Here is a 15,415-nt window from a genome sequence, read left to right as displayed (position 1 = left end):
ATCTTGGATCCATTTATCTTAGATTTCAAGTAATTTACATGTAAATGGCACATTTCTGTACACATGAGGGCGCTGCATCATGTCGGAATAATTCAAGCATGATTCAGTGCGTAAAAAGTTGAAGCAGCAGGGGAATATGGAAAGAGAAGGGGGGGGGATAACTCGTGAAAAGAAAAGTCAAATAAAGGGCAGACTTGTGAGGCTAAACTGAAGTGTAGATAATTTTCTGAAAGGCACACAAGAAGCAGGCCTACTGCACTGGGCTTTTTTAAACGTTGATGTAATATACTCAGCCTGCATATGTGTATTAATTTGAGCTAAATATATAAGTGTTACGGACGTCAGACGAAAGTTGAAATTGGGATATATATACGATATCACTGCTGCAAATCAAATATGATTTATCTGGTGGAATTTTAATCAAAATGACACGAACAAACTTTGTCACAAACTTCATTTACACATAATAAAATTTACATGTACATGTTTCTACAGTACAATAATCTTTTATACATTGTGAGAAAATTATGCTTCAAACAATGGGAAACTTTTACGACTGGTGGTGGCAGCAAACACACCGGACCTTATCAAGCGTTTAAGTTAATGTGCGCATGTTCAAAACAACAGGAAAACAAAAAATGTTTGCTGCCACCAATTGTCTCAAAAAGTCTCCCATTGTACATTTGCATATATATGTCCAAACATTCAGTTGAGTTTCTAGATTTAACACACACCAAAAAAGAGCGCAAAGCTTAAAACTGCCATCAATGCCTTGACAGCATACTAGGAGCATTAGGGCAACATATTACATTCTTTGCAGTCTAAGGAATGCAGTGTTTTAAAACAATTGGCCTATCAAAAATACAACTGCCCATTGTAAACCATGATAACAAAATCTGAACATAAATAAAAGGTCAAATTTCCCCAAGGACTGGTGAGTTTCTCCTTGAAACTACCGGTAAATGTGCTTGATTCAAATTGCATGTACTTTTTCATTTTGCTCACAGTTTAGAAATAAGATCAGACATTTCTGAATTGAAGTTATATAATTAAAATTTCAAAATTATTGTAATATTTTTTGAATACTCAACAGAACATTGGTTTGAATTATTTGTAACATAAGCTTCTCAGTTCGCACTTTAAAAGTGGGCAATGAAACTTCCATTTAAGTGCACATTTTTGGCAAATATAAAAGTGCAAAATCCTTAGTCCATAAAATTGCACAGGGTTTTCAAATTAGAATATCACTAGCAACACAAATTAAACAATTATAATTTGGAATTTGGATAAAGTGCCAGCTATGCTTCTACAGGTTATCATCATACATTTAGTTTGATTACAAAAACTTTTGTTTCAATGACTCCTGACAATCGCTATTACATTGTTTCATTGATACTACTCCCATACACATGCCTCAAAATGGCCCCTCATCCAAATGTGGATATTCTAAGCCATTTTCATTCCGGCAAATGTGCAGTGCGATGTGTATACACAGGTTATCCATGTTTCCAGGTATTGGCTGTTGCTTCAATTCCAAATAGTCAAAGTTTTAACTTCAAAAACTCTCTGCTGAAAGAAGTTAAAGCCATGCGAAATAAGATGGAAAAGTACGTTCATAAACACACAAAGCCCACTGTCAGTTTCCAACCTTGTTAACTTTTAAAAGCACAACACAAAATGCAAAGTAAACTCTTCAAATTGATTGTAAAGAATATGGTAATTCTGAACGGACCAAATAATGTCACAGTTTTGATAACGAAAGACTGCATTTTACATAATGAAAATTCAAAATTAGAATACGTTTAATAATTTTTTAAATGTAACAATTTATACTTGATCATTACACATGCAGTAATTTACAAGTATTACTTTGAAAATTCTTTCTAATTCTTTGTTTTTATTTCAGTTACAAATTTGAGCAGCCGACCAGTATCAAATGTATCAGAAACTGTATAAGAATACTTCAGCAGATTTTTTTCTGAATTATAAAACTACAATTTACACTCAGCCAAGTTTTCACGTTACATGTACCAGTATATAATTGTACATACACATGCATGTGACATTAATTAACAAAATATCATAATTAAGTGAGAACCTCCTTGACCAAATATTTGTTTAAATAAATTCAACTTTTTTTTCACATTCTAGTAGCCATGAACCCAGAAAAACCAGATTCGCAGTATTTCATCTTTTTTTCGGAGGGATCATTGCAATCTAAACCATACTTTTTAGAATACACAAGTGGATTTTGCTAGGATCGACGCACACACACACAGAAACACACAACTTTGCACAATCGTCATTTTCAGAATCTAATTGACATTGGACATTATCAGGAATCTACAGACAATGCCACCTGGGCCATAATGTTTGAAAAAAAAGCATGTTTTAGATTGTTTTAGATCTTGGTCATAAGAATTCCACATAATGTCTTACATTTATGGAGAACATGTTGGAAAGCCCTGTTTGTTTACAACTGTCGCCGCAGGAGTTTTTGGCCTTTGAGCTAGACTTTCAACAAAAAATGGCGCCGCATAAAATGCACTCAATACACTGCGAGATATCAGATCCTATGCGAGATTTGGAATTATACGCATAGCGATCCTAGTGCATATGATTTTGAAAAGAAACTTGTACAACTAGAATGACAAGTAGCATTCCGACATCTTGATTTGTGAGGACCACAATTTTGTACTCCTAAATTCCTGTGCGCAGTAATTACACGAAAAATAACAAAAATTTCCAAATTGTGTGAATGTTCATATTCTACTTTCTAGCAATCTTTCAAACTACAATCGTTTTGTGGTAATCATGTTTTTGAACCCAAATTGGTGCTTTCTCTTGAAAGTCTTTTTAATATCCACAGGCCAAACTTCTCCTTCTTAAAACTCTATTTCAAGTGATATACGTGCAGAACGGAAGAATTTGATGTGGGTGGGTAGGCACGTGACCACGATATGTTCCAGTGTTATGATTGTCCGGTCAGCAATAATAAGTAATTATAACAATAAAATAAAACCAAAAGGAGGGCGGGATCCCGTGCTCATTATATACTGTGGCACTCGTGCTGATTATAAAACATGACTTCAGACATAAATTTTTCAATCAAAAGACCATGGTACATAATTTGTTCATAATCAATAGCGAAACCCCCCCCCCCCCCCAAAAAAAATCAATTACTGTCACTGTGTAAATAAAAAGCTTGAAAAAAACATGAAAATACAGCCTCGTGTCCTGCTAATGTTGATTTCCTTGCATATTAGAAAAAGAAATTCTAAGCTTCGATAATAATCTACATTCATGAATTCGGATTTGCAGCTGTTTTCATAAAAGCACAGCATCTCAACCTGTGGCCTGAAAAGAACCCATTTTCTACTGTATTTGGAGGGTTTTGCATTTGTCTATAATGCCTAGTTTGAAAACAAGAAACCCTAGAGCAAATATGTGTCCATTGAAATGTGATTGTACTCATGGAAAGTACTCATACTCATTTCTCGTGGAAATGTACTCGTACCTATGGGGAAAAATGTACCTGTAGTCGTACTTGTATTGGTACTCATGGCAAGATACTCGTACTCATACTCATGAAAATGTACTCAATTTACACTGATGTACACAGAGGGACAAAAACAATCTCACACTGAGCCTGATTTAGGAAGTCAGACGGACGTTGCCAGGGCTGATTGACGACTTTATTACTCCTCATAATGTTGTGTTGGGTTGCTTCTCACCATTACGTGTACTTTCTGAGGTAAAGTTGAGCCTCTTCTTTGGATTTTAATTCCTGGAAAGAAGAAAGTGGCATATTTAAATACAAATTGAAGACATATAGCATCATTTGCCTTTCATGCATTTTGTTCGTTTCCAATAATACCACCACTCAAAATCCAAAGAAGAATGTTCAAAACCCAACCTGTGGAAGTTTCGGCTCAGTGGATATGACACTTTTCAAGAAAAAGTGAAAAACCATGCTCAAACTTTTGATCACACTACACAATTCCGTTAATGTTAATCTTTAGTTCCAAAGATCAGTCAATTGACTGATCGTTGGAAATCACCTACATTTCTTGATTTCTTCCAAATGACAGCAAGCCAGACAGAATAATTTCACGGGGTGTTTAGTACCAGTATGATCTTTAATCCAAGTAAGCTTTTTGATAATAATTCAGTAGGTTACGTTTGGGATAAATGCAAATGATCCTATATGCCTTTAAAAATGTTGGCATTTCGGGAAAAAAAACAGTAGAACATTACAAAAATCAAATGAAAAGGCTGTACATTTTATTTTAACTGAGACAATTATGCATGTGAAGAGGAACGTGCAATAGGCGGGGCCATTAAGCCCCTCCCACTGCACACTGCATGTTCCAGCCGTACGTGTCATACGCACATGCACGCATGTCAGACTTCTGTGCACACATGCTGACATTAATCACGATTGTGACTGGTCAAAACACCACGGAGCAGACCTTAATGTATCGGTCTGTTGATTTCCTGCAAAGTGCTGGATTTTGGCAGTTGCAGAAAGGTTTCCCCAACTTATATCAGGAGTTGGGATTAACGGTTGAGAGTAAACCACTTACGTCCGCTGAGCTTCCTGGGATACCAACTGCTGTCTGGAACCATGCCACGGCCTTCTTTGTGTCCCGCTTCTGGAGGTAACACTGTGTTCATGCAAGACACATGGCAAAAAAAAAGACTTCAAATTCTCTTCCTGAAAATCTCATCTGATTACAATGGACCAGTGCGTGATCTACTGAGGGGGCCCTGTATGTAACCAATGCATGTATTTTCAAACAATGTGAGATACGTGAGCTGATTCACTCGGCAGGAATATTTACGAGGGAGGGGTCTGGGGCCAGACCAGAAGTGTGAAGTCTTACGTCCCTGGTATCCATGCACCGTTAGAGAGGTTTCGCTGATCTGCTTGTACGCATACGTTTAGCTATCCGTAACCATTATTGACTATTCGTTGTTTCGCACTCTGTGTACATGTATACTTTAGTTATCAGAACCATTATCAATAAAAGCAGTAATCAAAAATTGCAGCCACTGATAGAGTATCTGCGGCTAATCCTGCTTCGAAACACAGGCAAATGGCACATGGGCCATTCTATAAATTAAAGGTCCAAAGTGTGACATTATTCCTGTCCCTGTTACCTTGGTACTTTGTAATTTGCCATTCAAGTTTCATTAAGAATGACTTCAAACAATTGTTTTGTTTGTTGGGTAGGTAGTTTGCTATTCATAATCACTCTTGGAGGATGACTGCATTCACCCTAACCCTCCAGGGTATTTTGGCTAGAAACCCAGCCAAACGCAACATGCAACACTTGTCTAAGTGACAAGCCTGCCCAGTGTAGCAAGATCCATCAGGCCAAAAGTCTCAAGGCCAAACTGCCTCAGAGTCTGTGGTCACCAAATGCAGCAGGATACAACTGTGGCATTGTTCAATGGGATTAGCTCTCATTGTCTCAGAAGCGGCGGTTTATGCACTGGAGTTGGTAGCTGAATGCATCAAAGTGCACCAGACTTTTCCACCTGATGCACTGTGTTGCCTCTGGCCGGGTTAGGGTTAATGAGTGCATCACAATTATAAAATCATAGATATATATTCCGTAGTTCATCCTCTATCAATCAAATCATAAATCAGTGTTGGAGCAAAGGCTTTCACCCTCAAGGCCAAGGCCAAGGCCAAGGCTTTGACCCTCAAGGCCAAGGCCAAGGCTTTGACCCTCAAGCCTCGAGGCCAAGGCCAAGGCTTAACCCTCAAGGCCAAGGCCAAGGCCAAGGCCAAGGCCCTGTTTTATGAAATGACCACTGATATAGAACTAATTATAGTCACATGAGTGACACGTCATCACGCAAGGGCGGATCCAGAACACAATTTGGGGGGGGGGGGGCAAAGAAATTTTGGTCCCCCCCAAAAAAAGTGGGTCAAAAAATTTCGGCTTGGATTTCGGGGCCCGCCTAAGGGCCCCGAAAAAAATTTGGATTCGAGATATGCTCTGTGGTGCGATTTGAGGCAATTTCTGACCATTTTTACCGATGTTTTTTTGAGGAAAAGATGGTGGTGTACTCATTGCCTGCCTTTATTACGACGTCACATTAAAAAAAACGGTTTCGTGTTTTTTTTGGGGGGGGGGGGCAATGGCCCCTTTTGGCCCCCCTGGATCCGCCCTTATCATCACGAATTGCTCGTTACGAAGAACAACATTTCTTTAATTGCAATCAACATGCTCGCATAGGCCTACACCGTTTTATGACTGCACTGTATCTACATGTATTAAAGTATAAGTTCAGGTCTTCAATATGGTTTAACTAGACAAAATAATGATTTACTTCTATATTGACACACAATTCTCCCAATTGTATCAAAAGGGGGATCCGAGAAACTGATTTGGGAATTTTTTTATTTGCTGGCCCAACATGGTCAGAAATATCAGCATTATCTAAAACAGATACATGCAAATCTTTAGCACTTATCAGGGAGACATATATAACCAATCAGATCTATTCCATAGTTATATGCGCCTTGAGCGTCTTTTTTAGACGGATTTTGGCACTATATAAATGTTCTCTATTATTATTATTATATGCAATTAAAGTGATCATCTCATTAGCCCCACAAGTGTACGGAATATTTTTGCAGCAAATCTACTACAATGGTAACAAAATGTGATGCTACAAAAGTGGAAGTGTGCCCAACACACAAATCTATAGGGTGCTTCCCTCCTCCATGGTAATACGATTAAAACGGTAACAGCAAAATTTCGAACAGATTTATCTGGAAAATGCAAAAATCTATGGGCCTTGAAGAGCCTTGACTCAAAATTGCAAGGCCCTGAACCCTCAAGGCCAAGGCCAAGGCCAAGGCTTTTGCCCTCAAGCCTCGAGGCCAAGGCCAAGGCCCTAAAATCCAGCCTTAAGGCAGCCTTAAGGCCAAGGCCCAGCATCAAGGCACTACATCACTGTCATAAATTATTACATAATTTATCAGAAAAGATGGTTAACATCAACAATTTACAGAAAGTGTCACAAGGGATACATCTGTGATGTGTAGCGGATAGCGAGTTGCGTATGACATCACAAGACCACACAACTGATGGCCTATCCGGTGCCCTAACCGTATCCATTCACCTGCGTTAAGAAACCTCTCTAATATCTTACGATAATCTTTGCACCTGAAAAAAGCTCTATATGTAAATTGACCAAAATATTGGTAGTGTCACCAGTGTCAAGGTACTTGTATACAGAGTCAACATCACAGAAGACAGTATTGGGTGGATTTTAGCACATTAAAAAATTCCCAGAAAAAAATCTGGTGGAGTTATGACTTTTTAATATTTTTGGAAAAAGTTTTCCCACCTTTCCCACATAGAGTGCATTCGTGCTGAAGAACTGGGGCTGCAAAGCTTCTGCCTTCAGGAAGTTCTCCAGGGCTTCGTCTATCGTTCCTGACGGCGGCTCCCCATAGAGGGCAGCAGCCGCTTTCCGCAGAATCCAACTCATTGTGGCTACCTGAAAAGGGGAAAAAGTAACACAACAGTCAGGATTTGTAAGATCTGGTGGGGTTTATGCTGTCAAGTGAACCACGAGGGGAAATTACTTTCTGTACGTTTTAGATGGTACTTGAAGTTCGCGCAAGAACTATAGTTGACCATAGTTCGACTAACTTTTGCCCGAACTCTGTCTAGTCAACGGTGGTCGACTACAATAGTCAACTATTTGGAACCAACCTACTGGGGCTGGTTGCATCGCTGGTAACCAATAGCCGCGCGCATTCATAACGCTAGCAGGGAGCCAGGATCCAGAAGTTTTGTGATGACATTTTGACCAGCGTTTGACTAGAGACGCTATCAAGGCACAGGCGTAAGGTACGTCACAAATCAAACACTAGTTGACTTATGGTCCTTGCCCGAACTTGGCCCCGGTGTCGTCTTTGTAAATATCTCACTGACTGATTCGCTGACTGTCACTTGTTAGCCAGGCAGTGCTGTTGTATAGGATTACCCCGTAACGCCAATGAATGGATTTAAATCCGGCCCATTGTGTAGACCAGATGCATGAAAAGACCTTCCAGTAAATAGCCAGTCTGAATCAATTGAGTAGCATTTCGTGCACTCTGGGACCAGCTCTACTGGGCTTGTCTTGTCTTATTAAGTCAATTTTCTGGTGAACATAATAACTTGACAAGGAGGATCCAAACCCTCGGCCTTAAAGTTAATACAACATTTGCTTTTGCTGTAGTTTTCAGAAATGGATGGATTTGGGGGTTAGTTTCTTATTGCAAATATTGTTACATTGACCTGTTAAGAGTTTTGTGTTCATAGAAGCTGGAAAAACCAATAAAAAATACTGTCCTTGTGGTCTGGCTCCCCGACCCTACTTCAGATGAAACGGAGCAATTTACAGACGTCGGGAATTATCAGGTCAGGGAACCAGACTAGTTGGCTTGCACTCGTTCACGGGTGCGTCACCGATGGCAAACAAAATGTGGAATAACTAAATTTGGTAAATTGGGGGCAGTATTTGAAAAAAGGCAATTTTTTTTTCCAACGATGGTCAGCCAACAATCATTGGAAATTGATACAAAAACTCCACTTTTCTTGAAAATGACAGTACACCAGGTGCCATGATTTCACAAAATGCTTGAGACTATTATTCACTAACACTAACAGTCAAGTAACGTATTTCATAATAATTTGGTAGTTTTGGTTTTTGATGTTTGCAAATGTTGTATCTTACCTTTCAGAACAAGCAAATCCAGGCATGTGATAACTAAGAACTCAAAGAGGCCCCCAGTAATGGCGGACACATTGAACCAGTTAACATTAATAATAATGGCCATAGAGCAGTTGCTTTGTACAACAGCTGGCACGATGTTTCCGCCATTACTGGGGGCCGTTGTTAGTGAACTATGACCCCATGCCTGGATTGGTCTACACCGTATCATAACACTTCATCCAAAAATTCTGTATCTTGATTGGCCGACAGCGAGTCACATGGCATTCGCTATTTTTACTTCGCTATTTGTATCTTGCTGTGCACGGCCAAAAAGTCTATAAAACGGCTCAAAAAGTACTATAGCATAGCAACCAACGTAGCAACCCGAGGTCTGTGTGCACATGCATACGGGTGTGCATGTTGCGTGTATTGTTCCAATGCGCTATAAAGATGGGTTCAAACGTTTCATGAAGGGGCAATCTGAATAAGTGCAAGATAATTTTCAACTAATTTAATACCCAAATAAAAGTACATTTTAATTAGATTTTGGTTAAATCGATCAATAATCTCTCAAAATCAAGCATAATCTGTGGGAGAGGTGTTATAAGACAAATATTGACTGCTTTAACTCGTGTTGCAGTAAAACTAGCCTCCCTCGGTGATCAATGGAGGGTTCCATTTCCTTTGGCTATGCCTCAGGAAAACAGAACGCTCCATGGATCACCTCGGGAGGCTATTTTTACTACACCCCTCGGAGCAGTCAATATTTGTATACTACTGTTGCCTTACCTCATATATGTACCTGCCATAGTAGTTATACAGATATGGATCACTGGGACGCAACTCTAAAGCCTTCAACATGTGCTCCTGTTTGAGAGACATCCAAACAGACATGTGGTCAAGACACATTTTCCGGTGAACGGGATTATAATGAACCCTCATGTACACGTACCAAAAGGGAGAGTTACGAAGTTGGAAGGTTGAAACTCAGTATGGTTCCTATTTTGACTCTGGTACCCAACTTGGAAATTCAGTGCAGCTTTTTGAAGCTACAAGTTTTGGTGCAAATGTTGACACACCGAATCCAAAAATCTGATGGTTGTTACTTGCAACATTCCTATCCGCTCCGTTCACAAGTACCCCCCTCACCGGCAAAGAAAGTACAGTTGGGGTGTGACCGACTGACGCCATCTTGCCTGACTGCAATTTTGCCGCGACGCGTGGCCGTACCACTGCGTGAACAAAGTACAAATCCCCTGGTGTACATGCATCACACACAAGGAACGGTGCGCGTCAACCAGCTAAATGTCCCGCCCATGGGACGTCGTTGCTAGGTAAAAGGGCGCCCTCATTTGTTGGTGCACGGAGATCATAGGTTCTTTTAAGTGAGCATTTACAGGTGCTTTTTTACCACTTTCGAGAGCCCAATTGGCGGGACACACCTCGTGTGCTACTTTTTCGCGAAAGTATAGCGCGAAGTACGCTCGACATATTTTATTCTAAATGTGCACAAAGCCATTCCGTCTTTGCATGAGCCTCAGGCGTCGGCGGCAATACGTTCAAATGTCTATCCCAGTGGTCTCCCCCAACTCTCCCTTTCTTACCGTTGAGGGGGTACTTGTGCACATTCAGAATAGAATAAGTTGCGCGTTAGTCCCATGAGGCTCTCGATAAAGTGGTTAAAAATGCCCTCTTGTGCACAGAGCCCGTGACCAGGCTAGTCTGTACTCAGACTGATGCTGGTTACACTTAAGTGCCTAGGAAGACATCGGTATCCAGTAGATAAAGGCTTATCACCTTAAAGTCATATCCCAGCTGGATCTTCTCTTGATTGGAGACGTAGTCTGTGGCCAGACCAATCAGAAGGCTGTACCACTTGTGAGTGTCGGCGTTGTTCTCGTCAATTGACATTGCAGTGAATGCGTAGTCTTTGCCTGTAATGAATGCACAATGAAAGCAAGGTGGAGATGCAATGAAAATTAGGAACTCAAAAGAGTTGAAAGAATCTGGTACAATCTGAGGTGTAGGTTGATTGTAGATGTGCTCCGAAACCATTGGTAAGGAATATGCCATATAGCAGAGCCAGCCAATAGTACTCTCTGCACCCGACTGACTGTTACTTGTGAATTAGACTTGCTGAGGTCTCATCCTGATGTATACGTTTATCCCATAACGACAACGGGATAAGGCAAAACAAAAAAAATACTCGGTCTCTGGTCAGCGCGCGCATCGATTTTAATCATGCGCGTCAACCTTTTATTTTTTTTCAAATTAACACGGAAGCTACAACAGCGCCTCCTTAAATTTTTGTACCAAGGAGCACCAAGGAATGGGGAAATTGTACCAAGGCAAATGATAAAGGGCACCAAGGCAAATTATGGAGGACACCAATGTATAATGAGGACACAAAAAAGCAAAATAGTACCCACCTTGTCTGTACAATACAAGCTTGAAAAAAAAAAAAGCCACCAAAAAAACCACAAAAAAAACGCGTCGCCGCATCAATTCCGGAACTTCGGTCTGACCAGAGACCAACTATTTTTTGGGGGGGGGCCTAATCCAGTCCATTTTATATTTTTTACGGAAAAGCACTGAAAAAAACAGTGCCTACTTGTACCACAAGGAACCAAAAGAAGGATAACAAAGTGCAGTAATGATAACAATAGATAGTGAGATGGCGTGAGTGAGTGCGGACGTGTGTCTAGGTCAACTCCGGCAGAAACTGTATCATTTATCACAAAATCTACGCATTTTTTTCACATTTTCATGCTGCTTTGGGCCTAGAAGTGTCGTCTATAGCCTGACAAGCCACATGCAGGAAAAGACTTCCAGTGAATAGCCAATCGTTTTAAATAGTTAGTATTTACAGGCATCAACATTCCCAACCACGCATTATTTTATTTCATTTATTAAATGTCATTCATAAATACCTAAGACAGTTTACGCATTCCTATTGGTTGAGAGCCCGTCACGTGGCAGGTCTTAAACGGATGATAAAGACATGACTAGCTGGTCTTAAACACTTTTCCAGTGTCACAATAAAATGTAGACTCCTAAAAATCCAGTGCCTCTTATCGTTTCATTGGTTGAACGTTCACAATCCTCACGTAGGCATGCGCAACACTACCAGGGAGTCAGAATTTTATAGTTCTAAATTCAAAACGCAACGCGACATCGCACAGAACATGATACGCGCGCGTCAATCTCCATAAAAGGGTTGTTTACATCTTACTCGCCAGCTGAACACTCAATTATTTTGCAAGAGGGATGTTTCAAAAAGCATAGAGTGAATTTGTTGAACAAAATCGGGATGTTTTGAACGAATTATATGATTTTTTCTTACCGAAAAGGTATTTATGAATGGGAATAAATATGTGCTCCGTCGGTATTTATCACTCTGTTTAAGACCACTTAGAGTCTGGGTGCTGATAATTACCCTCGCCTCCGGCTCGGGTAATTATCAGCACCCAGACTCTAAGTGGTCTTAAACAGAGTGATAAAAACCTCCGAAGCACACATTTATTCTCTTATTTAAAACTCAATATCTGGGGTAAGTAGTTTCAAACAGAATGCTCAAAGCCCTACGTGTACCTTCAAATATCAGTCTCTTCTTGTTCGTATCATCACCATTCTTTGTTGCTACATCTGACGCTAGTAAGTGCGCTTTGGCAAGCCGCCACATGAAGTGAACGTTGTCGGAATACTGTCAACAAATAACAACAGAAATATCAGTGGAAAATACGACACCTGTCAAAACATAAAGCATTTAGTGCAATATTACCTCGACGTACATGCTACATGAATAATTAAGACTTTTTCTCCAAGCATGCCAAGAAGATATTTTGCATTGTGTTAATTCGGGCGACTCACAATGCAGTGCGCCACCAAGAGTTTGCCACGGAGAGTCCATTTTTCAAATTTACGGTCAACAAAACATAGCCCATTTGAACAAGTGTCAGTTGAAAACTTGAGCTAATTTGTTATAGATTGGGGCATAGCGTTCTGCCGCCTTACAAAAAACACCACCACCATATTGATAAAGAGAAAAGGGCAAACATATACTCGAATCATACGCTTACGAAACTACTGACCGAAAATCAAATAGGGGTCGGGGAGTGTTGGGGGTGTTAATGTTACACCCCAAGTATGGCAACGGTCCCAACTAATGTTGGGACTGACAGTCCCAACATTAGTATACAAATATTGAGTGGCTCATAGTGAAATGGGAGGAATATTATCGCAAGGTAAAATCTGGACTTTTCCCGTTCACTCGGCTTCGCCTCGTGAAATGGAAAAGTCCAGATTTTACCGAGCGATAATATTCCTCCCATTTCACAATTTAAAGCCACTCAATATTTGTTTTATATAACTGACATTCATAGATCCTTGTCATTTGATAGATTTGAACTCTTTTCAAATTTCACTACAAAATTGTAGGGAAATGTATTTCTCTCTTCCAAACCACCCCTTCACGAAAAATGTTTGAACCCCACTCCATAGCGCTGGCTCTTTGGAACAATACGAACTACGCGCAACGCTGAACGCGCACACCAGCATGCCTTTGCACACAAATACCGCGTCTTGGAACAAAAACGATCCTAACTGTTCAATAGTATTTCCCATTCCCCATGGGCGGATAGTACTTTTTGAGACCCGGCGTAAATGGGAGTAATAACGAATGTCACGTGATGTGAGTTCCACCAATCAAATGACAAGGATATGTATGTCGGTTATATAATTGGAACCATTGCCATAGTTAGGTCGTAACATTAACAGTCCAATGCAACAAGGTCCCACAGACTTTTACATCTGTTGCACTATACTGCACTTTGCAGGGTTAGGGCTATTGGTGCTGAAACATACTGCACATACCTGTAACCTTTTTGCTAATAACCTATTGAGTGCTGTTTCCTGTTCCTCGTCTGTCCCCAGGAATAATTTGTCCATTTCCCTCAGGAATGCCACCAACTCCAGGTTAGTTTCGCCTTCAAATTCCACTGATTCCTCTGCATCCTTGTATAGGAGAGCTTCGGGTGGTGTGGTGAACCTACAAGTTGTGGTACAAGAATAAACAAAGTTAAAATCGCAGAGAGAGAGGAGGTTGGGAAATCCATTCTTCCAGCAGACGCAATCTTTTGCTCGTACCCACCGCCCTTAAACGTTGTGATCTTGCCTAGCGCGCAGTTGTGAACAATTTAATTGCCGACAGCTGCTTTTGAGATCAAGTGCGGCAAAATCATTGTCACGCGATGCATATCGATTCATGTTTACACTGGTTGCTGCTTGGTCCCTTTATGATTGATACAGTCAGAATATTTGTGGGCAGGAACCAGTTCATGCATACCCTAGTTCCAGACTCTCCACTGTCGTTCGATTATAGTACATTATCATACGTGTATAACATTATCACGCGGAATAACGAAATCGCACTCGATCTCAAAAGATTCTCTCCTCGATTATTTTAGACACTTATTCGAAGGGATCACATTAGTGCGCGCTGGGCACGATCACGATGACGTCACTGCCTTGCCATTCAAATAAATCGGTAGTTCAACTTAACCTTACCTTAGTACCAGTCATCTTGTTTCTCGATCTGTACTGGATCCGGACGTGGGGTATTTGTTTTTTGGCAAAAATGATGTAAAATATGCCCTTTCCGCACTGAGCCAACCTGACACTTGAAACGTGCACGCGCGCAGAATGATCGCAGTCATTTTCGGGTTCGATCGCTCGGAGCGCGCCGCGGGGGGTATGGTGTAGGCGCGGAACGATAGTATGCGCATGCGTACAAGTGCAAGTACGTACCTCCCTTCATCATTTTTGCCGAAAAACAGACAGAATCCACCGATGTTTGTCGGGTGCACATAATGTGGGTATAGCGGTTCTGTGGGAAAGGGCTTGGTTGGGATGGACGTTTTTGTACTTATTTAGTGTTTTGTGCTGACAACAATTTTGCGGGGTTCTGAACCTATGAGGCTCCACTACGTGGAGCCTCATAGTTCTAGGAGTAGGTAGTTGGTACTTATATCGGAAGATATTGAACCCAGCAACTCCAGGATTCTTGATCATGTTGATAGCTTTTTAAAAAAATTTAATACAAAATAAATAAATAAAACCCCAACTGACCCCGACTGACCCTGAAAATTGAGATCAAAAATTATGCTAACCCAGGCCTGTCACAGTATCAATAATCAACAAAGACAATGTCATGAATGTCGTGACTGAAGATAAATTTGAATATGATCTTTTATAGGCCTATCTCATAACACTTTGCAAAATTACCCTTCATAGGCTTCTTCAAAGAATTCATCGTCATCGTCTCCACTGCTTGCGTGTATTGAGATAAAGCCCGAGTTGGTCCTCTTGATCGAAGCACCTTGCGCCGTCAGTGACTCTCGTAATTCCCGCCACTCTCTCTGAAGTGCCGAAATGGCCTCCGTCAACTTGTCCAATCTCGAGTGCACGGACGTGGTTTGTGATCGCAGCCGGTAGGACACAACCGCGCCACTGACGCCCACCATGATCCCCATGCCCAAAGCGGGCAAGATTTCTTTAAAATGTAAATTTGAAAACATGGTGTTTGAGAGAAAACAGTAAAGTTACGCATGCAAAACCATGTCAAGACGATCGCGATAAGATCCTTCGCGTTATCTGGCAATAGACTGGCCCCTTTTTAGTATTTGTA

At 40.8% G+C, this 15,415-nt stretch overlaps 1 protein-coding gene across 1 annotated transcript; it reads right to left on the bottom strand.

Annotated features, from left to right (window-relative positions):
* Positions 1-395: 395 nt before the first annotated feature.
* On the bottom strand, positions 396-15,391 carry LOC119718881 (regulator of microtubule dynamics protein 3-like). The gene is made up of 8 exons (XM_038188305.1): positions 15,013-15,391; positions 13,603-13,777; positions 12,322-12,433; positions 10,528-10,664; positions 9,520-9,597; positions 7,372-7,524; positions 4,587-4,667; positions 396-3,787 (listed from the first exon to the last, which is right to left on the bottom strand). The coding sequence occupies exons 1-8, from the start codon at positions 15,303-15,305 to the stop codon at positions 3,737-3,739; spliced, it is 1,080 nt and encodes a 359-aa protein (XP_038044233.1). The 5' UTR covers positions 15,306-15,391; the 3' UTR covers positions 396-3,736.
* Positions 15,392-15,415: the final 24 nt, after the last annotated feature.

The sequence above is a fragment of the Patiria miniata genome, unplaced genomic scaffold (assembly GCF_015706575.1).
Source record: "Patiria miniata isolate m_02_andy unplaced genomic scaffold, ASM1570657v1 HiC_scaffold_7, whole genome shotgun sequence".
NCBI classification, from domain to species: Eukaryota; Metazoa; Echinodermata; class Asteroidea; order Valvatida; family Asterinidae; genus Patiria; species Patiria miniata.
Note: the sequence above shows the minus strand (reverse complement) of the source record. Positions and strands in the feature narration are given on the sequence as shown.